We start from the raw sequence: 21,186 nt of genomic DNA, 5'->3' as shown, positions 1-21,186 counted from the left end.
GGGGGGGGGGGGGGGGTGACCCCCTACTGCCCGAGAAAGACAGGATTGCTTTCATATTGAAAACCTGGAGCCTTCATTCCAATTTGACCTCATTCTCCTATCTGTCCCCAGGCACGCAGCCCCCGACCCCTGAGAGCACCAGCCCTCTGCTCACCTCACAGCGAGAACACAGTCGAGGCACTGCCTACTCGCCTGCCCACAGGTAGGAGCTGATGTCCTGCCACGTGACCACGTGAGTTTTCCTCGAGGAGCCCCTACCGACTGGGAAATAGCATGGTTTTAACCCACGTGGATCTTCTCTTTGCAATAATCAAGGACCATACTCTGCACTCTGGATGAGTTGGGTAAGGGCGTGTCCAAACAGAAAGGGACCGAATATGGAAACCGATCAACGCGAATCCATCGTCACTCACGGCTTACTGCAAAGAAAACGGAGCAAACAGAAAACGTCCCTCTGGTCCACGAGTGTATGTGAACAGGGACATCCCTATTTCGAAAGAATGACACATTTCCTCTATTTGCCACTCCCCAAACCAAAGAAGACCATTGAATCAAAATCCAATGGAAGAGACTGAGCCACATCTCACGTTCTCAACATGTCATCTATCTGCGTTTCTTCAGAGCCTTCCCTCTCCACCGACAGACTGCCATGAACCAGGAAGTGTTCCGGCCACACCCGCCATGATTTTACGGTGCTGGTCATTTCCGCCACGTCTGGTGCCACGCGGACAACTTTGCGAGTGCCCTCTCATTATCCTCGGATAACCCTGGACACCAGCCGAAGCTCTTGGAGGAGACAGGGGCAACGAGCTTGGATATGTGAGGACTCCGGATGAAAATGAGGAAGGCGAACTGTCGGTTTTGGGGTCTGAAGGCATTTGGGGGGGCAACTTGTCCCAAGTTTCTATAAGTCGCTGAAGCCGAATGTAATTAATCAGAAAGTTTTTAAATGTTTGTGTTTAGCTCAACTAAAATATTGTAAGAACGTAATACAGTGTAAGCATATTTACGAAACTGAAGGCTCAGTACAAACCCCCAAATCTCCATATGTATGCTTGAAACTCAGTTTATTTACCGCATACATTTGCATGCCAAATCGTGCTGCCCAAAAATGTGGATTTCAGAACAAGCAGACAGAATGAAGGAATGCACAAAGGAATGAAGGGATGAATAAACAAATAAGCAGGTAAATAAATCAAGCATATTGTCAATACCCCGCTACCTCGCTGGTCTCTTAACCCCCATCCGCTAACCTTCTATAACTCTCAATCTGTTTGTTCTTAGGGTGTGTCTAATGGTGAAACAGAAAATGGTCCGCAGGGTCGACTTCCCAGGCGTCCTCAGGAATGTAAACCATTGTATTCAGAGCATATGAAGAAAGAGAGTGAAATGTGGGGGACGTTTGGGGAACTCTCCCAAGGTTCCCACAACCTCGTTGTTGTTCAAGCACCTCTTGGCCCACGGGCGCCTCTACAGGGGCCAAGTTTGCACCAAAACTCTGAGGAAGGCGTCACTTTAGGGAAATGTGATCATTTAAAATGTAACATTGCCAATTCAACCACCGGGATGGAAGTGTTGCATTTAGGATCAGGCCCAAGTTCAGGAGCGGAAAAAAAATATTTTCTCATTTTTTTTAATTATGATATTTATTATTCATTATATGTTTGTTAGAATCTCCAACATGTACCTCATTTTAGAAGCACATGCACGATATCCTTTATAAAAGTTCACTGCAGTTCAGAGCATGCATTTTGTTTTAAAGTTATAAAAAACGAATAGTGAAAGTGTCTGTGACTCTTCACGGCATGTCCCATTCCCAAGTTCTCTGCTACCTTTGACCCAGAGAAATCCTGTCCAAAATGCACACCTGGGGAAGTGTGGGGGCAGGTTTTCTGTGCAGGGAGCCTGTGCTGAGTGGGCTGCCCCCGCCTGGGTGATGCGTAAGCAATGAAGGAAGGAAGGAAGGCCCTTCTCGCACCCTGAGGACTAGAGGGGGAAATCTGTGAGGAAACAAGAAAAGGTCAGGGGTAACCATTGCCCAACTACAGGAAAGTCCATCTCCCATGGGAGCTGGGGTCACAGAAGGCCTTCGCTTCCTAGAAGGCCATCAGCTACTACCCCAATCCTCTTCACTTGGGAGACTTTTAATTTCTGTCCCAATACCGGATATTTGGGGGCAGAAAGAGTTCACAGAACTGTGATTTGTGAGCAGAGAAGCCTTGAGGCCTACCTCTGTGTTCCCCGGGGTCATAAACACTGCCCTCGTACCACACTCTCTAAGGGAAGGTGAGGCATAAGAAGAACACGTGTTCTCATTACGCCGCAAATAATGCTTATTTACTAGAGTGGTCATCCCAAGGTACGTGGTAATGCCACAGATTTGAAAAGCTGTGGACAAGTCTGCTTATGTTGACACAATAGAAGAAACACTTTCTTGTCGCCAACACAGTGCCGTCCATCACGCTGCCTTTTCGGATCAAAGATAAGTTCAAAGTCTCCCTACTATCTTTTTCAAAAGGTTTGTGATTTTATTAAGTAAAATAATAACAAGTACTGAAGAGCAGGACTTTCTATTCTGAATGTTGCCCTAAAAACAGCCAACAAATATCACAAAATGGGGAAGGATTTCTACAACGGTGAGGAAACATAAATCATAGAAGTAGGAAGATAAAAAGGAAATTTATCCAGAATCCTATGTCAGAAACTTTGTTCATAAGATGATGTTCTGGAACACAGTGGGTGGGGCCTGGAAAGGGACTTACTTGGAGCTACAGGAAGACTCATGGACAGAAATATAGGAGGTGATGGTCCCCAAGTCTTTGCATATCACATCTGCTATTGGGGCAGACAGGCGATTGAGTACATGTGGGAAGTGGAGGAATCTTAACGCTGCTGGATACTGTTGGTTCCTGATGAGGTAAGCTACCTCCGTGGGGAAAAGAGACCTTGGAAATCATCTTAAAGACTCCTGAATGTGGAAACTAATTTGACAATAAACTATTTGTAAAAAAAAAATAAAGACTTCTGAAGACTCAGCAGACCTCAACGTTGGTCTGACTGCACTGAATGAAGTGTCCGAGGGGAAGATTTCTCCTTGGGGAGAAGGGCTTTGTCCCCAGGCAGGAGCTGGACAAGACAGCTTTGGAGTCACTGAGAAAACCTGGCCAGTGAAGAATGGAATAGAAGACCAGTGTTTCCAGCATTCTTGTGGGCTGCCAACTGTCTACATACGAAGTTATCGGAATCTACATATGGACCTCCATGTGGTCGAAACATGGAATTCGTTTACGCCTCCATCGGTCACTGGGTGTCAGCTGACAATCTGCAGCAGAGTGGAGGCCAAGTAATACTAGAAAAGTCAGATAAAATGTAACTGCTTTATTATCAGTGTTTCTTTAGAAACGATTCCGTAGGGTTTTTAAACCACAGTTTCATTGTTGAGGATTGTCAACTCAGTGTGAATAAGCAGCAAGTTATGAGTAAACTGTGAGGGTCTCTGGCATATCTAGTGACTGCATCTTCACGACTGTGGGAGCAGAGGCCACTCACACCTTAAGACACATGGGGTCCCCTGTATCCTTTGGGAAATCCCAGGAAAGAAGACCCAGATCACTTAGCACAGGAGTCCCAAAGCCTACGAGCCTCCGTGCATCAGATGGCCCTTTGGTGTTTTGAGCTAATCAACTCTTAAATGAAGGGTCACGTCTTAAGCGGAGATGCTTCCTCTGGTCCTGGGGTTTCCTTTCATGGGGAGGAGCTCCACTGGCTGTAAGTCTCCTGGGCTCTGCGGGGGCGCCTTCCTCCCAAGGATGTGTGGGAGGAGGCCGTGGAGGGAGGCTGGGGGTCTCCCCCCCCCGGCCGGGGGGGGGGGCACAGCTCAGCTCTCCCAGCGCTGCCCCCAATGGGCCGACTGGGACCGCCAGGCAGGCCAGGGCTGTGAGGGCAGAGGGCAGATGAAGCTTGCTTGCCATCAGCGGGCATCTCTTGTGTCTGCTGTCTCCTTCACAGGCTCCTTGTCTTGACTCTCAACGCCTTACTCCATTGTCTTACTTCTTGGTTGAGAGTCCGACACGAAGGCGAGTGCTATTACGTAGTAATGCCCCTCAAAGACCACGACAGCACTGAATGAACTTGGTCGTGACAGTGCTGGAGGCGGCAGCCAGCCCGGTGAGGGCCCGGTGAGCAGACGCACCGGGAGAGCCACTGAGGCCCTGGCAGCTGTCCGCGTGCTGCACATCAAGACCATGCCAGAAGGCACAGGAGTGTGCTGGCCTCACGGAGGACCTCGGGGCGGGTTTCACGGAGCGGACATCCTCACACAGAGTGAAAGGCTATATGATGCCCTTTACTCTAGAGGTCAAAGTTACAGTTCAGAAAAAGAAATGTCTCAGACAGTGGATTAAATGCTGCAGCTGTGATCTGTGCAGGCATTCTCAAAGTCAGGAGCATCAGAAGGGGGGATAAAGAAGCAGGCCATCCACGCTTCAGAATTTTCTAGAGCTGGCACTGTTTGCACAATAACGTGTTCTTTTTGTCTATTTCACAGCATTTCTTCTTCTTCCTTATTTTAAATATTTATTTTTGAGAGAGAGACCATGTGGGCAGGGGAGAGGGGAGTGGGCAGAGGATCCAGAGCAGGCTCAGTGTTGACAGCAGAGAGCCCGATGCCGGGCTCGAACTCACGAACCGTGAGCGGAAAGTCAGATGCCTACCTGACTAAGCCACCCCGGCGCCCCAACAAGATTTCTTCTGAAGGTGATTAACACCTAGGCACTTTGTGAATGCTAAAGTTTTAAACTGATAGTAGTAGTATATTATTACATCATAGGTCATATTATACATAATATATAATAATGTGTATTATTACATATCACATATAATAACATATATAATACATTACATACATCATCTTTGTTGCTGTTTTATCATTTTTTTTGCTTACTTGGACCAAATCATTTTCAACTAAGCCCAATAAATAAAGTCTTAGTGTGTTTCAGTTTCTGGAATGCCCTGACCACAAAGGGACCCAGGAAGGAAACCTGCCGAGCCTGGTGGGTCCCCACCTGCGGCGCCCAGTGGAGGAAGTCTTCGCGGACATGGGGACCACAGTGCACCACAGGCGGGGGGGGGGGGGGTTGGTGTCTACACTGTATTTGTACTGGTGCAACACTGGCCCAGCAGGTGCTGCAAAGGTGTCTGTTCATCATCATTAACTAAGCACCAGCATCTCCCACATTCAACTCAGAAGCGGCGCTATTTTGAATCTGGGTAGAGAAAGTAAAATCTTCTAAACTCTATAATATTATTACTATTGCACCTGTCTTGCTGTAATCCAGGAAATGGGTCCAGCATTCCAAGAAGGAACATGCCATCCCTTCAATTTCACTTGACTTCTCTTAATAACTTGTTAGACTACTTCTTGCTTACAGTGATTCTCTCTTGCAGAATTCACCAAAAAAAAAAAAAAAAAAAAAAAAAAAAGTGGAGTGAAAGATACTCTCCTTTGTCCTGAAGGGTGCTCACCAACTTTAACCATGGGATACACATTTCTTATAAGGTTTCTGACATGATTACAGATTTCCAAAAAGTGGGGGATTCATGAATAATTGAAACCTAAGTTTATCCCAGGGTTGAGGTCTCTCTGACTCTTAGGAAATGGGTCTGTAAATCTACAAATCCTTAAGCTTTCCATGAATTTCAATGAGTCCGAAATACTGCAAACATAACCTTTCTTTGCAGTATTTTGAGATTTAAATTTAGGTTTGGGTGACCCAGGGGAGAAATGAGAGGGAAAAAAATGGGATTTTGGACTCATCTGAGAATAGCATGTCTTCTAAGTTAAACTTGTAATACATTAAATCACTTCTAATTTCCCACTAATCCTTGTCTTCATTCATTTGCTTAGTAAAGAATTTTAAAAGACAGCATGAACACCGTACAATTACATATGGACACAGTGGCAATATTCCCACTGAAAGGGAAATAATACACTTTCCAAGGTTTGTGTGTATATATTTTTCCATGTGTGTGTGTATATAGTCAAATATCAGGACTATGTGTAAGTTTTTCCAATTATATAAACCTAAGGCTCTCTATGATTTAAATGTCAAATGGAAATTTTCTAAAAGTTTCTTTGTGCAGCCGGATTTACAGTATTAATTTTTGCAATGTCAATTTCAGCAGCGCTGCCAATAATTTTATACAGGATTAATTTGCAAGACTTAGCATATTAGTATCATGCTGTGAATAATCTTCATATTTAAAGGAAAATTACAAATTGATAATAAATAATTACAAAACCAAGAATCCTCACCACACTTTACTCTAAGGTAGAGCTGCTAAAATACAGACAATAAGAACCCCTACCTGCACACCCAGACCATACTGTGCATGTGCACATCGATGGGCTGTGGGATTTTAAGTGTACATTTTAACGAGGACTTTAGTAGCCCTTTGTCCTTGATGTCTTCTGAGATGCCCATGTTTCCTTAAGAAGCGTCCATTAATACATGTTGGTTCTAGTGTTTTCCAAGAAACCTAGCAACGTTTAGGAATTTGGTGGAGAACTCTATGTGGACGGCAAAGACATTCTCAAAAGGCTTTATTCAAAGACGAGCACAGGCGTGAAGGCTCCTGGATGCAATGCTGCTTTCAATGGGCTGCTCAAGGTCACTGTTAGTGGCAAGAGTAGTAACAAAGTATGCCATGGAGGTCTTTAATTTTGAGATCATCAAATGGTTCTGAAAAGCTACCGCTTGAGGGCGAGTATGGCTATGAGTCAAAATGATAACCCGAGAGACCTTTGGTCAAATAATCCATTATTTATCCAAATAATCCAAAGTAAGTGAAGACACTAGGAAGAAACGCTAATCAGAAACACATCATCCAGTGAGCCCTAGACAGACAAGAACTCGGCAAACCTGAGTGCCTTCTATATTCTTTAACAGTGTCCTTCGCAGAGTATCATTTTTCCCCATTTCTCAGTGCTCAAAAGGCCATAACGTACCTTCAGTCCAGAGAGAATGCATTTGCATCTCCACGTGTGAGAAATGATTTGATTAACTCATCAATGTATGCCGGTTGGGGGAGAGGGTTTAAATCTCTAAGAAAGAGCCATCAGAAAACCCGTTAGGTAAAATCACTTATTCAAACGAGATGCTTTAATGACAGCACGTAACTTACGTGTCACATGGGGCTGCAAAGCCTCTGTGGGAGGTGAGCCTGATATGTGGGCTCACGACTAAGACTGCAGACCAGGGCCCCTCCTTCCTACCTGCTGTGCTCATCTGGGCTCTGGAGGCAACCGTTCATGGCATTCACCAAAAAGCTAAACAAACGACCGAACAGGGATTTGGCCAAGAGATCTCGGTAAAATTCAGCCATCTGTACTGTGAGCCGTCGGATGATGGTGTCTCCTAGGATAGCAGAAAGGAGAGAGAAGAACAAGGTTCCCCTCATTTAGAAGCACACAAGACCATGCACGTTACACAGCCTCACACACCAAACGATGTTCAAAATACAGGATAACTCTAATCAATGAGGCCTAGGACTTAAAGTGTTTCCCCAAGTGAGGACCATGTGCGTGGCAATCTTATTGACTACAAATACGGAGCACCTCCATACCGGACATGTTAACTTCCTTTCTGCTAGGGAGCCGCCGGTTGGTGGGGCCCCTCCTAACAAGCTTTCTGATAACAGCTCACCGGTCTGAATATGAATCCTCCCCAAGGCATCTGGAAGCCTGGCCATCTGGAAAATTAGTCATATTTTAAATATTTTCAAAGACATGGTCCAGCTAACCGAAATGCACACGTGGAGTTTGGGAACAAGTTGGGGCCTTAGGGTCAAAATTTTTATGTCATTCTCTAAGACACAGTGATGGGAATCTTGAGTGATTGGGTTTTTAATAAGAGAGTAGACTAGACAAGAAACCAAGAAAAAAAGTCAGTGAGGACAATTTGGAGCTGAGCCTATGCCAGCTTTCATGCCAGAGCGCGGAGAGGAGAAGGGAGTCCAGCATCCAATGCTATGTGGCCGCAGCCAGGCTGGCCAGCCTGATCAGGTAAGGAATAAGACGATGGCTGTGTGAAATAACGGCTGAGTGAGTGTTGGTCAGTGGAGGCGCAGGTTCAGAAGAACTTCCGAGATAGGCTGAGATAAAAAAAAAAAAAGGGGGGGGGCATCTGGATAGCTCAGTTGGTTAAGTGTCTAACTTCAGCTCAGGTCATGATCTCACTGTTGATGAGTTCAAGCCCCCCATCAGGCTCAGTGTTTGGTGCAGAGCCTGCTTGTGCTTCTCTCTCTCTCCTTCTCTCTGCCCCTGCCCTGCTCACGCTCTGTCTCTCTCTCAGAAATAGATGAAAAAAACTTTTTAGAAATTTACAAAATAAAGAAAAAAAGAAAAAGAAAACAGCAGGTAAGGAAGACTCGGGGACCTACAAATTCGAGGCCACCAAGATCCACAAACCAAGTGGCTATGAAAGCAGGTGTGCCCTTGGTGATATTATAGAACTAAGGTCTCCAGGGACAATGTGATAGATGGTGCTGGAAGGTGAGTAGGGACAGGAGCACAGTGTAGGCAGAAACACCTGCCTAGAGCAAATTCTAGATATTAATGGCGAGTTCAAGTTTTCTTTAAAAAGTCATGAGAAATGATGAATTTGGAGAAGCTCAAGAAACTTCTGTAACTGGATGCAAGAGCTGGTGGGAAATGCCTCAGAATACATCCTATGAGTGAGGTGGGCCCGAATCACGAAAGGCCTCCTGGGCCATCCCAAAGAGATGGGGTTCCCTCTGGAAGAGCTGGGAGCATCTCGGAAGGGTCATTGTCAATGGATGAAAGTCCTCTTTGCAGAATACGGTTCAGAAAGACCACTGCTGAAGCAGTGTGGAAGGCGCACACAATGAGCTACGACCAGATAAAAGATTCTAGATGCCACTCGGTGATCTAGGGAAGGAAGGCTATATCAAGGCAGTGGGCATAGAAATAAGGAGAAGGCAATGAGAACAAGAGATATTTGTGGGGTAGAGCTGGCTCGTGTCTGGTCTTTTCGGTGGAGAAGGAGAAGGAAGAGGTATCACAATGACTTTCACCAACTGAGTGCATCATGGGTAGACCCATGCAGTCCCGGAACATGGAAGGGAACTCTCTGAAGGTGAGGCACAACTGGGAAGCCACATACCTAAATATCTGCACGTTAGGTCCAAGGGGAGAAGGAGGTAAAGACAGCAGTGATTAGAGAAGGAAGACCAGGTGAGTCCTCAAACTTCCAATAAGAGGAAGGCTGGGAAGGCGCTGATCTACAGAGAAAGACTGAAGGGCATGTGGGAAAACCGCTGTCTTTGCCCACTGAGTAGAGATGCGTGTGGCCTGGAGATTCTGCGTGTCCCTACATGACACTCACGGGTGACAGCACCAGATGCTAATTCCCAACAGGCCATTTATTAGTGATTTGATGTGCAAAGTTATTTACCTCTTTGGATCTTGGTTTTCTCGTCGGTTTTTTTTTTTCTTTAATACTTTTTAATGTTTATTTATTTTTGAGAGGCAGAGACAGAGCATGAGCAGGGGAGGGGCGGAGAAAGAGAGAGACACACAGCATCTGAAGCAGGCTCCAGGCTCTGGGCTGTCAGCACAGAGCCCGACGTGGGGCTCGAGCCCACGAACCGTGAGATCATGACCTGAGCTGAGGTTGGACGCTCTCCCGAGTGAGCCACCCAGGCGCCCCAGTTTTCTCATCTGTCAAAAAGGAAATAGCCAGGCCTACTTCGCAGTGATTCGGGAGAATTTTAGAAGTCCAGTATTTATAGCACGTGGCACATTTCCCGCCAGTTTCTACGGGCTCTATAAATGGCAGCGGTTATGAGGACACAACGCAGGGGGCACTGAGGCATGGCATACACAAATGGCTCCTATGATTTCACTGAATAGGTCCTCCCGGGCTGATGACTGGATTTGCCTAAAATGACTGATGGGCTAGAAAAGCCGACTAGTTCAACAGAATGGTGCCTCAGGAGCCTAAGGAGCTTACAACGCAGTCATAGCAAGTGAACAAATGGGTTCATAATGCTTTTCGCGCTTGGCATTTGGTCCGGAGGAAGAGTTACTGGAGGTGGGGAAAGGCAAGGCGGCATTTACCGCCCGTACCTCGAAGATGACCACAACTTGAACAGAAGTAAAGGTCAGAGTACAGTAAAGCTTACCTTTAAAGTACTGGATATCGGTGGTTAAAGCCGACACCAATTCATCAGTCGACACTTGCAGCAAACCAGCCACTAAAATTAAAGCGGCATTGAAAAAATAAAGTGAGCACATACATTTGTTGATGGTGAGGACATTGTACTTTAGGGTCATACATTATAAGTTTTATATATTAGGAGATGCGTGTATTATAGAAAACTGAACTACCACTTTAATTATCGAGGGAAGCTAGAGAAATCGCTCAGAGCAATCAAAACGTTACTGAGTCGGTAGGACTCTGGCTCTAAATCACAACAGGTTTTCTTCTCCCCCCTCCTCGCCCTCACAGATGGCCCTGAATGTTTCTCCCAGTCCCTGGTTAAATTACTTTGATATGAGGTGAAGATATGATGTTCACCGACAATCCGTGGTTTTAAGGTGTTTTGAAAAACTCTGGGAGGAACTAACAAGGCAACTTCAAAGGGGAGAGAGAGGTTTTTGGCAAGGCCTCTAAAGGGAAGTCATTCTATTGTTTAAAATGTGTGCCTAATAACATGCCCCCCAAATATACGGGGCGGCGGGGTGGGGGTGGAGAATATTTAGAGCAACATAAATAAACCCAAGTATGTGCCTAAAAATCAACTCCGCAAATGAGGTGGGAAGCCTGAGAACGTAACGTGCATGCTGCTCTTCATTCCCAAAACCACTTAAAAGGAAGAATAACAAAGTGGAAACAGCTCTTTTATAATGGTTTATTATTATTATTATTTATTATTATTATTATTAATATTTTCCCCCTGCTGGATTGTACTCCAGAACCACCTCTTCCACCGGCTTTTCTGTACTGTGTCTCCATCTACTGGCCGGTCTGCGAAACTGCACACCCACGAGGTTCCACTGACCTTGTTCCAGAAGCTGGAGGTCAGAGACAAACGCCGAGTTGGCCTCGGTCAGAGCCGTGAATCGAATGTCTCCGATGTGTAATATCGCTGCCAGGATCACGAACAGGTTCTCTGCCTCCTACGCGTTTTAGAAAAACAGAAAAGGAGAGACTTGCTTAGAAGAAAAGAGAAGACAAATCCTTGATAAAAGTAATAGGTTAAAAAAAAAAAACCACAACAGTGTTGCGGACTCTGTTAGTGGAATTTGGGTTTTTCAGATCCTGAGTATCTGGTAGAAGAACTACCAAAAACATTCTTACAATTCAGTGCATATTTCATCTACATCGGTGTTTCAAAAAAAGGGGGGGGGGGAGTGATGCTCAGATATAAATTAACAGCTTCTAGAAAAATCTCATAATGGAAAACGGATCATTGCGTCCTGAGCCTGGCTGGCCGGACGTCACCGCTGCCGGGCTGACCCGGAGCCAGACTCAGAGGCGGACCCTCCAGGACGCGGGCTCTATGGTGCGTCTCCTCCAGCTCTCTGAGATGGACCTTCTGAGATGAACCGATACTGTGATTATAGAACTTTTCACTTCTGCTGGAAAATTCAGGCAGGCACAATACGAATATCTATGCCTAGATTTAAAAATCGTGAATTGTTTTTTTAAAGGTATTTTAAGGAAAACAGAAAGAAACGGGTGATTGGCAAGAGCTGCCTTTGAGCAGAAGGTAGAAGGAAGGAAGAGAACATTTGCTGAAAGATGGTATCTAAGAATCTGGAGGTCTGTATAAAGAAAGAAATCAGACCTAAAATCTGGTTCGTGGACGGCCATTTTGTGGCAAGAATGAAAAGTCAAGGGAAAGCTGTGAGCTAAAAAGCACACTTCTCTAGAAGAACAAATGTTTAGTAGAGAGATGTCAATAGTAGAACTGGTTAACTTCCACACTGGGCGAGTGACATAATCTTTTCAATTCTCCTTTTCCTAATCTGTAATTTCAAAATGAAAAGCTTCTCCCTGTGACAAGTTACCGAGAAAGGTCTTATTCACTGTATGAAGCCGTACAGCTCTTGGGACTTCCATGAACTTCCTCCAGAACTTCTGGTTTTCACCACAAAGGATAATTCTATCACCCTTAAAATGAGAACACTGACACGGACGCTCTGTGCGTAAGGCATTTTCGGGCGTGATACTCTAAGATTGTGGCATTACTTAAAAATGCGCCTGGTAACCCACAAATTACAGAAGACGGTTTCAAATGTTATTCGATTATGCCCGTTAACAATAACATTTCACTACCTTTGCTACCTGACGATTGCTTTCCCCCTTTTTCTAATAAATCCGGTAACTTCTCAGTAGCTTTTCCAGTCCCCTGGGAGGTAGGTGCTCGGGAGAGGGAGACAGGAAAGCTTCGTCCTGACCTCAAGGATCTCACAGTACAGCAGTGGAGACAGAGAGTGACAGTTAGCCACACGACCGATTGCCGTGTGCCCTGCGAGCAGAGGCAGGGCCGCCGCCCCGTGTCTGCCTGGACCCAGCAACGGTCGCCCACCGTCCCGCTGGCCGGCGCCACAGGTGGAGGCACCTTTAAGGCCAAGTCTGGATTCAAGGGCCAGAAATACCTTTCTTCTAGTCTTACTGAACACGATCTGTTCTCGTCAGGGCACTGAAATGTCACCGTAGCAGTCACCCTGAAGGATCACAGTGAAACAACTACTCTCACGGCTTTGTTACAATGCGCACGTTTCCTTTACCAAAGAGGCTGTTAAATTCTCTCTCAGCTACCTCGGGTGGAGAGCGCATTTCGGTTGCCCTGCCTTTGAGAATCAATCATGGATTTTTAAAGCCCTGTTTCCAAGCAACGGGCACTTTGGTAGAATGGTTCTTTACCCACCTGTCTATGACAGCTTCCTATAAGGAAGCAGACATTTTAGGCACAGGAGGAGGGGAAAATAACTGAACAGTACAACAGCAGCAAGTCCGGGAGGGGGGGGGGGCATGCAAATAGGTAAGAGTTACTGAAAGACAGACATACACAGATTGGATAGTTACAGGGAGAAGAAGATACTGTATGATTTATTCTAGAATTCCCATCTCTGAATGGGGCAAGGGTGAAGTGCCCAGAGCTATTTCACTTAGGGCGAGTCCCCATCTCCCTGCTCTTCCCTCCCCACCCCTTCCTACACCTCACTGCCCCGAGGACTGTATCTATGTGGACTAGGGGAAAAAGCAAAGACCCAAATCCATCACCTGACGGCTCTAAGAAAAAGAACATATTTAAATGAATAAGTAAATCTGGGGTTAGGCACTCCAAAGCTACCCATGCAATCTTACATCAATCGCTAGTGAGGCACTCCCTGTAATTCAAAACTATGCCAAACTGAACGAGGAAGGGACAGGTAATGTGTGAAGAGAAACCTGAGGGAACTCTGAGGGGCTCCAGACTTTGCTCATTCCATAGCTCTTGTTCTGGAGACCTGTGCTGTCCGATTCAGTAACCGCTGACCACACAGGCTGCTTCAGTTTAAATGAATTACAACCAAGAAAAATTAAAAATCCGTTTCCTCATTCACACTAGCCACGTTTCAAATGCCTGCCAGCCACACCTGCCCCCACCCTATACTGTGAGGCCCAGATCCAGAACATTTCTACGATGACAGAAATTTCTACTGGAGAGCCTTTTAAATGGTAGTCGCGAGCTTCATGACGCTTGCAGGTGTTAATTCTTGAAGAAGAAGAGAAAGCTGTATGTTGCGCGGAGATAAAACTTCAACAAGTGGATTAGGTTACTTTTCAAAGCGATTATTAGTAGCAAACAGTTCTTTGCCTTTGTTTCCTCTAGAGTTGGTCAATGTAAAGTTCTTTGACCTGTTTTGCTCACAGGGTTCATCTGGCCAGAGGTCTCCTTGACCCCCTTCTTGAAAATAGATGCCCATCCTCTTCCTATTTGTCTTCCTAGTGCCTATGACCCTGGACCCTGTGTTTACATCTATCTCCCCTACAAGAATGTACACTTTAGGAGGCAGAGACTGAGGTCTAGTCTTTGCTGAATCACAAGATTTGCAACAATATCTGGAATGTAATAGGGACTCGGTAAATGTTTTTGATAGAAAACCTTGGGTAAATTAGGACAAGGTTGGTTTTTCTCAGTGAAATATTTGATGATAGGACTCACCATGTTACTGAAGCCAACTACATTCAGGGCTTGTTTCAAAAGAGCGAATTTCTCCCTGTTCAGAGAATGCTCTGCTGTTGATACATCTTCTGGTCGGGGCTGGTTCAAATACCTGTTAGGATAAAAAAGCACACAGCCTTATGGCTTGGCTTGTGGTCAAACTTCAGTGGTTAAAAGTCACTTCCGCCATATTTGCTCTACAGAATAATAGAAGTCACCTGGACATTGTGTGCCCTGTGTTTACAAGGTTTTGACACATAATAGCACATGATGTTTCAGGAAGGAAAAAAAAGTTCTTGGTGTACCAGAACCTATTTACACTGTTTTACTTGGTTCTCACCTTAGCTGCACCCTTCTTACTGAAAGGAGAAGGTCACAGGTGTTTTATGCATTCCATACAGAAACTGGGTGGCTCCTATCATATGCTTTGTAATGAATACTTTTATGAAAGATTTTTAATTTAGAGTAATGTATTATTTCTTCTTGTCAATATCCTTTAATGATGCAGTGGTTGAGTAATTTGTTGATTTATTGCTCTCATGCAACAAACACATAGGAATCATTTCCCAAATATACAGATGTCGAGGCTACAAAGGTAGAGGGCTCATCCCCAGACACTCGGCAACAAGAAAGGCAATGTATTACTGTGCTCAGGAAAGAGAGAATATAATATGCGATTCGCAGTATGGAAGTAGAATGATGGAGATGAACAACGGTGTTTCCAAGTGTTCAGGAAAGGGACCAAACCCAGAGTGGATGGTACGAAAAGCCTACAAGACGGAGAGAGGCTTCTTTCCAAGAATTAAGAATTTCCCAACCAACTTCGGGACTTAAGGGTGCCCCTGGAATACTTAGCAACATGTACAAAGGCACATGGTGTTGACCGTGCATGGTGTACACAGGAACCCAGGTATGTTGGCAAAATGGTAGCCTAGGGCGAGAGAAGCAGGAATTGAGGTTGGAGAAGTAGTCAGAGTTTTGTGTCTCTTGCAAAAGACCTTCCATTGGGTCTGAGAAATGATGGGCAGCCCTAAAGGTCTTAAAAGGAAGAAATGGTGTGATTCGATCGGTGTTTGAAAAAGAGTGTTCTGACAGCCCTGGGAAAGATCCCTGGAAAGGGCAAGGCGACTAAGGAAGCTGGGTGATCCAGGGAGACCAGCAGAGGTGACGGGGAGGGGAGAGAGGTGTCCTGGAGGCAGAACCTGAAGGATGGAGGGACAGACCGGAGACAGAGGCAAGGAGAGAGAGGCATTAATGATTCTTTTCAAGACTGCATCTCGGGAAACAGGGTAGAGAGTCAGCTCAATCAACCAGAGTGCTCTCAGAAGGAATGGTATGTTTTTGAGAAAGTCTTATATTTTACATTAGTCATGTTGACTTCAAACACCTTGTGGAAATTCCAGTAGAATTCCAAAAAATAATCGGCTGGAAAGACCTGACATTCAGACGAGACTAGAAAATAAGATCTGGAAGTCATCAACATGCAGATGACCAAACACATGTGACTGGATGAGCTCACTCCAAAGAAGATGCTAACATTTTCGGGATGAAGAAAGAACTGAATGTTCAGGAAAGGGGTAGGAAAATTAAAATAAGCCAGAGCCATCCAAACAAAAGGATAACATTTTCAAGAAAAATTGATAGGGACAGAAAAGAGACACAGACACAAGGAAATGTGTGGTGGTATCCGGGGAGGGAGGAAGAGGGGCACAGAATGCAGCTGATGGTACAGCTTCGAGGACTTCTCGTCTCTCAGTCCTAGCTCAGAAGCATACAAGTGAGGCAGTCTCGCCTCTGGGGTGGGGACTGGAAGAGCCTTTGGAATATTTCCATGCTGACTTGGAAGCCCATAGAAGATCCAGGATAGAAGGCTGACAGAAAGGGAGGTGTAGGGGATCTGAAGCGCAGAAAGTTGCTAGAACAGGGGCGCCTGAGTGGTTCAGTCAGTTGAGCATCCGATTCTGGGTTTTGGCTCAGGTCATGATATCACGGTCATGAGATCGAGCCCCAAACTGGGCTCTAGACTGACGGAGTTGGTATGCCTCCCACCACAGAAGCGGCCCAGCCTCTTGACATGCCAGCTAAGGTGATAAATATGAGTCCAAAGACTGCTGGCATCTCAGAGTAGCAGAGAGGCCACCACTCTGAGGCTTCAGTGATTCGAGGAAAGGAAGAGGTTGGGTCTAGATGACTAGATGAACTTGGCTTGCGGAAGCTGTACGAATCTGAGATGTTTGCTGTGGAGAAAGGACATGATTGCCAAGCAGGGAGTCATCAGAAGCCAAGGGGATGCTGTGCGGGCCCGGGGGGGCCTGGAGCCCCGCTCACGTGGTGCTCGCTCTTTCTCCAGGGGTCTCCTCCGCTGTCTGCTGTAGGATGGCTGGGATGGGGGTTGGGGAGGTAGAACAAAAGGTAAAGGTCAAGGTCATCAATATTAGTGAGAAATTGGGTTAGTTTGGTCAGCCATTTTGCCTACAATGTGCAAAGCTTTACTGACTAAAAAGGCTTAATTAAAGATAGGAAATTGCAACAACTGTCGATGCTTCTAGTTCCCACCGTAGTTTTCCATCCAGCTCCCTGATGCCCTCTTTTCTTTCCCACCTCCTCGTTGACCATCACAGAGGTTACGAGTCCACTGTTCCATCAAGAGAGACCACTGAACCTCTTACAAAGAACAATGGGCTCCTGTTGACACGGCAGAGTCAAATGTGTGGAAATACCACCATTTCTTTTAAAAATCTTAAAAAGGAATCCATTAATAAGCCCTACCTATGGCCATTTCAAATATTTCTTTAAGCTGCCCCATCCCCGGCGTGATGTGTCCTGATGGCAGAGAGTTTACACTGGCCGTGACCTGCTCCGTGAAGCAGTGAGAAGAACCAGAATTTTCGCTTCTGTTGCATTCTGGACGGAGGAAACCGGGTGAAATTAATCCTAGTAGCTGCAGACTGGGCTGTTAAGAATGCAATGGTCCTGTAGAAACTCAATCAAAATCGGATTGTAGAGGACAGTTTGCCTCATAGAGGAACAATGCTTTAATTTGGGTTGTATTTTTCTCTGTGGCTTGAAAACTCGAGGGAATGAACATGACTGAAAGAAAATAGAACTCAATGTCTTCTAGACAAATTTAAAATTTCTCCCACTATTCGATAATGTCCAAGATGATTTCACCAGAAGCATTGTTCTTAGCTGTCTGCAAAACTGTATCTTAAAATGGAAAGGTATGGGGGGTGCCCAGGTGGTTCAGGTGGTTGAGCATCCAACTCTTGATTATGGCTCAGGTCATGATCTCGCAGTTCCTGAGACTGAGCTTCTCGCTGACAGCAGGGAGCCTGCCTGGGATTCCCTTTATCCTTCGCTCTCTGCCCTTCCCCCACTTGTGCACACACACGCTCTCTCTCTGTCTCTCTCTCCAAATAAAGAAACTTCATTTTGTTTTAAATTTATTTATTTTGAGAGAGAGCTCGAGCATGAGGGGGGCAGGGATGGAGAGAGAGGGCGAGAGAGAATCTGCTGTCATTATAGAGCCTGACAAGGGGCTCAAACCCACAAACCATGAGATCATGACCTGAGTCAAAATCAAGAGTTGGGATGCTCAACCGACTGAGCCACCCAGGTGCCCCTCTGACGACATTTGAAACTAAAGAATTCTCCACCTTTAGTTTATGGTGATTTTATAAGAATCCTGAGATGCTGTGTGTGGTATGGTTGTTACACTCAGCTTGTCACGCATGTGTAGAATACAAATATGTCCTGGAAATAATGCACCTTGTACATGTGGGCTGCTTTTGGTCACTGTGCTCTTCATCAGTGAAGCTTTTAATCAAATAACTAACTAACTCAAAGGAACATTTTGAAAACTTTCACCAAATGTTATTAACAATGCAGAATATTTTAAACTATAAAATATGCTTTTCTATTCTTCTACACATAAAACAAATAGATAAAAGGAAAAGATCATAGCTCTCACCACTTGACTATTTTCTCCTGATAAATTAAAAGAATGCCAACTTAACAGCCACAACTGCAATGTTACCGTGGTTATTTCCAGATGTTTTTAAGACTTGGAAACAGGTGACAATGAGTGTGGGTTATGGGTTATGGACTCTCCTATGGAAGTAGTTCTCCACTGATGTTTTCCCGTAATCTCAAGACAGTGCTTGAAAACCCCTCTAGATGAATTCACAAGTGTTTCATCTATTTCCAACTTCTCACCTAAAATTAATGGTCCCACAACTGCCGAAGCTAAAATCTTACAGCTCAGTGTATTTTATCTTATCTCTTTTATGACTCAAACTAAGACACGCACTACTAGTCATCTTTTTCAGTCATCTCCTAACCCACACCTAACACAGATGAGTACTGTTTGGCAACATACAGGTATCTCAGAGTCCAGTGTCAGGAGCATCAGAGATTGTCATTTGTCGAACCACGCATCTTTGTCAGTTTGTTTTGACAAGCTTGGCAAATCAAGGATATGCTCTGGATGATACTTCTATAACGGCACAGAAGAGTAACATGTCGGTTGTATAATGTTAAAACTGGATGGATTAACACTGTTTGGCTAATTCTACTCAATGGGAAAGGTGGTGGGAATGAATTGTTCCCGACTGGATGTTTTAGAAGCACTGCTTAGGTTAATCTTCCAGTTGACTTTGAAGAGAGGACCTACCATTGCACCCACGTAAGGTCTAAGGGAGCTGAAGCTTCTGGAATGCCTCCCAGCTGTAAGTGGCCTGGAGCCTCCAGGACCTCCCAAGCTCGAGTCCAAGCTTCCTGCAGGGAAAGCCCTGTGCTTGCCTGGGGAACCAAAAGGTGAGTATCTCACAGCTCAGAGAAGCATCAGGAAATCCGCAGAGTGGGAGCTGCCTCTGCATAGGGGTCTCTGCCCCTGTGGGAAGGCTCCCAGTGACATGCCCAGACACGCTTGGACATTAGCGTGGAGCTCAGTGTGGTTATGATTAACCACCACTGGATGGTGAGGCACGGTAAAGAATTCAACCCTTTAGATCAAAGAGACAAAAACATACATCCTACCCCCAAATTGACTGCACACTAAGGTGTAGCACGAGTGAGTAAATTCCTAAGATTTAGTTGTTTCACATATCAATCTGTCCAAAGGCAATATGTAAATTTAGGCTGCATTAATGGTAAATCCACAGACACTGTCATCACAATCATCATTATAAATATGACTTTTCATTGAGAATTTGCTATATAATAGTTTTTACATACATCCAAATATACCTTAAGACTCTAGACAGATGTAGGTGTCAATGCAGCATAGGAAAATGTTTCCTCATGAAGCAACTTTCCGGATGGCCATGCACTGATTTTCAGGTAGTGAGCTCCCTGTCATTAGTAGTAAGCTGAGGCTACACAGCCATTGAAACAGGTTTGCTGAAGAAGAGATTCAAGGATGAGAAATCAGGTTGCACTAGGTGACCTTCAGGGCTGCTGGATGCTCGAAGCTACCTGACTTCGGTGTGTGCCTTCATGCCACCAAAGTGTCTGATTCAACTCTTTGTGCTTGCACGCCAAGCATGATGCGCATGTGCACATGCATGCATCTGTGTGACACACATGTGCACACTCGTAAGCCATATTTAACTTTAACTCACGAAACATCATTTATACATGTAAAAACTATCATCATAAGAACACATTTAGCTCTCAAGAGAACTGCAGACAGTTCTACTTATAGTCTCATCAAGAAGCAAGTAATTAAGTGAGGCCAAGTCAGAGGTTACAAACCTTGAGTAACACTCTACGCTAGCTCCTCAGATCAGTGGTGGAGGAAAGAAGTGAAAGGAAATAGTAAACGAGGAAGATGAATGGAAACAGGAAAAGTTTACCCTTATGTTTTCCCATGTGTTTAAATGTGGACTATTTAGTAGATAACTCCATTGTTACCTGAAACAGGTAGGGATAAGCTCATTTAGTAGGTCAGTCATGTCCAACAGTAGAAAATTAAGTTTTATGATGGGAAATTTGTATCCATCCTGATTTCTGGAAATAGAAGAAATTTTTTACCAAGGAGCATCTACAGGGCACCATGTTTTTCTGAAGACGCGCTAAAGCGCTGAAGCGCTAAAGCTCTGAAGTGCGTGCTGTTCTTCCTCTGAGAAAAGTCAAGCTTTACTAAATGCTCTTAGGTTTCTTTAACAAATAAAGGACAAATCCACTGTGGAAATCAGGTGGTTCTATTTTGTAGAAATTTTGATAACACTGTTATCAAGCACGTAAAGTCATAGTTTTAAATAACTGAAGATCTTGATCACACGTGTTAGGTGAATTGGTGACCACAAGGAGACTTGTTAAATACCGCTTCTCAGCAGACCTTGACTTTACCATTGTTCCTGTTCATTTCTTCCCTCCAAATTTCTTTTAAATATTTATTTTGAGAGAGAGAGAGAGAGAGAGAGAGAGAGAGAGATCAAGTGAGCGAGCACACCCCAGCAAGAGAAGGGACAGAGAAAGAGGGAGAAAGAGAATCCCAAGCAGGCTCTGAGCTACCAGTCCAGAGCCCAAGTCGGGGCTCAATTCCACAAACCGTGAGCTCATGACCTGAGACAAAATCAAAAGCTGGACGCTTAACCAACTGAGCCACCCAGGCTTCCCACTTCTTCCCAAATTTAAAAGCTAGTTAAGCATGGCCAATCCTTCTCAAGGCAAATTCTAAGAAAAGTAACTTTCTAGGTTCCTCACTGATGAATCACACAAAAGTCCTAACTGGTGTGAAATGTGTTACTTAATAATGTTTCTAGTAAGCAGGAATTTAAATGCAGGTCAGGACAGAGAATCAACCGAATCCCATTCTTCTCTTCGCAAAGCTCAACATCCAGACACCAACACCATTGTGCGCTCCACACCTTCCATGGTTGATGCACCATGTTACTCTCCCTTGGATAACTGGAAATCGTGAAGCTGTGGTACTTTTTTCCGTCT

General features: G+C 44.9%; 1 protein-coding gene across 1 annotated transcript in view; it reads right to left on the bottom strand.

Moving 5' to 3' along the window:
* MYO16 (myosin XVI) overlaps positions 1 to 21,186 on the bottom strand; it is a 459,340-nt gene that overhangs the window by 204,963 nt on the left and 233,191 nt on the right. Inside the window, exons 16-19 of the mRNA XM_039226658.1 lie at positions 14,239 to 14,350; positions 11,083 to 11,200; positions 10,204 to 10,275; positions 7,274 to 7,415 (exon numbers count right to left, since the gene is read on the bottom strand). Of these exons, the coding sequence (XP_039082589.1) occupies positions 7,274 to 7,415; positions 10,204 to 10,275; positions 11,083 to 11,200; positions 14,239 to 14,350 (444 nt within the window). The remainder of the gene's footprint in view (positions 1 to 7,273; positions 7,416 to 10,203; positions 10,276 to 11,082; positions 11,201 to 14,238; positions 14,351 to 21,186) is intronic.

Source organism: Hyaena hyaena, unplaced genomic scaffold (assembly GCF_003009895.1).
Source record: "Hyaena hyaena isolate Hyena2069 unplaced genomic scaffold, ASM300989v1 scaffold_22, whole genome shotgun sequence".
Classification (NCBI taxonomy): Eukaryota; Metazoa; Chordata; class Mammalia; order Carnivora; family Hyaenidae; genus Hyaena; species Hyaena hyaena.
The sequence above is the reverse complement of the archived record's forward strand: the minus strand, read 5'-3'. Positions and strand labels throughout refer to the sequence as shown.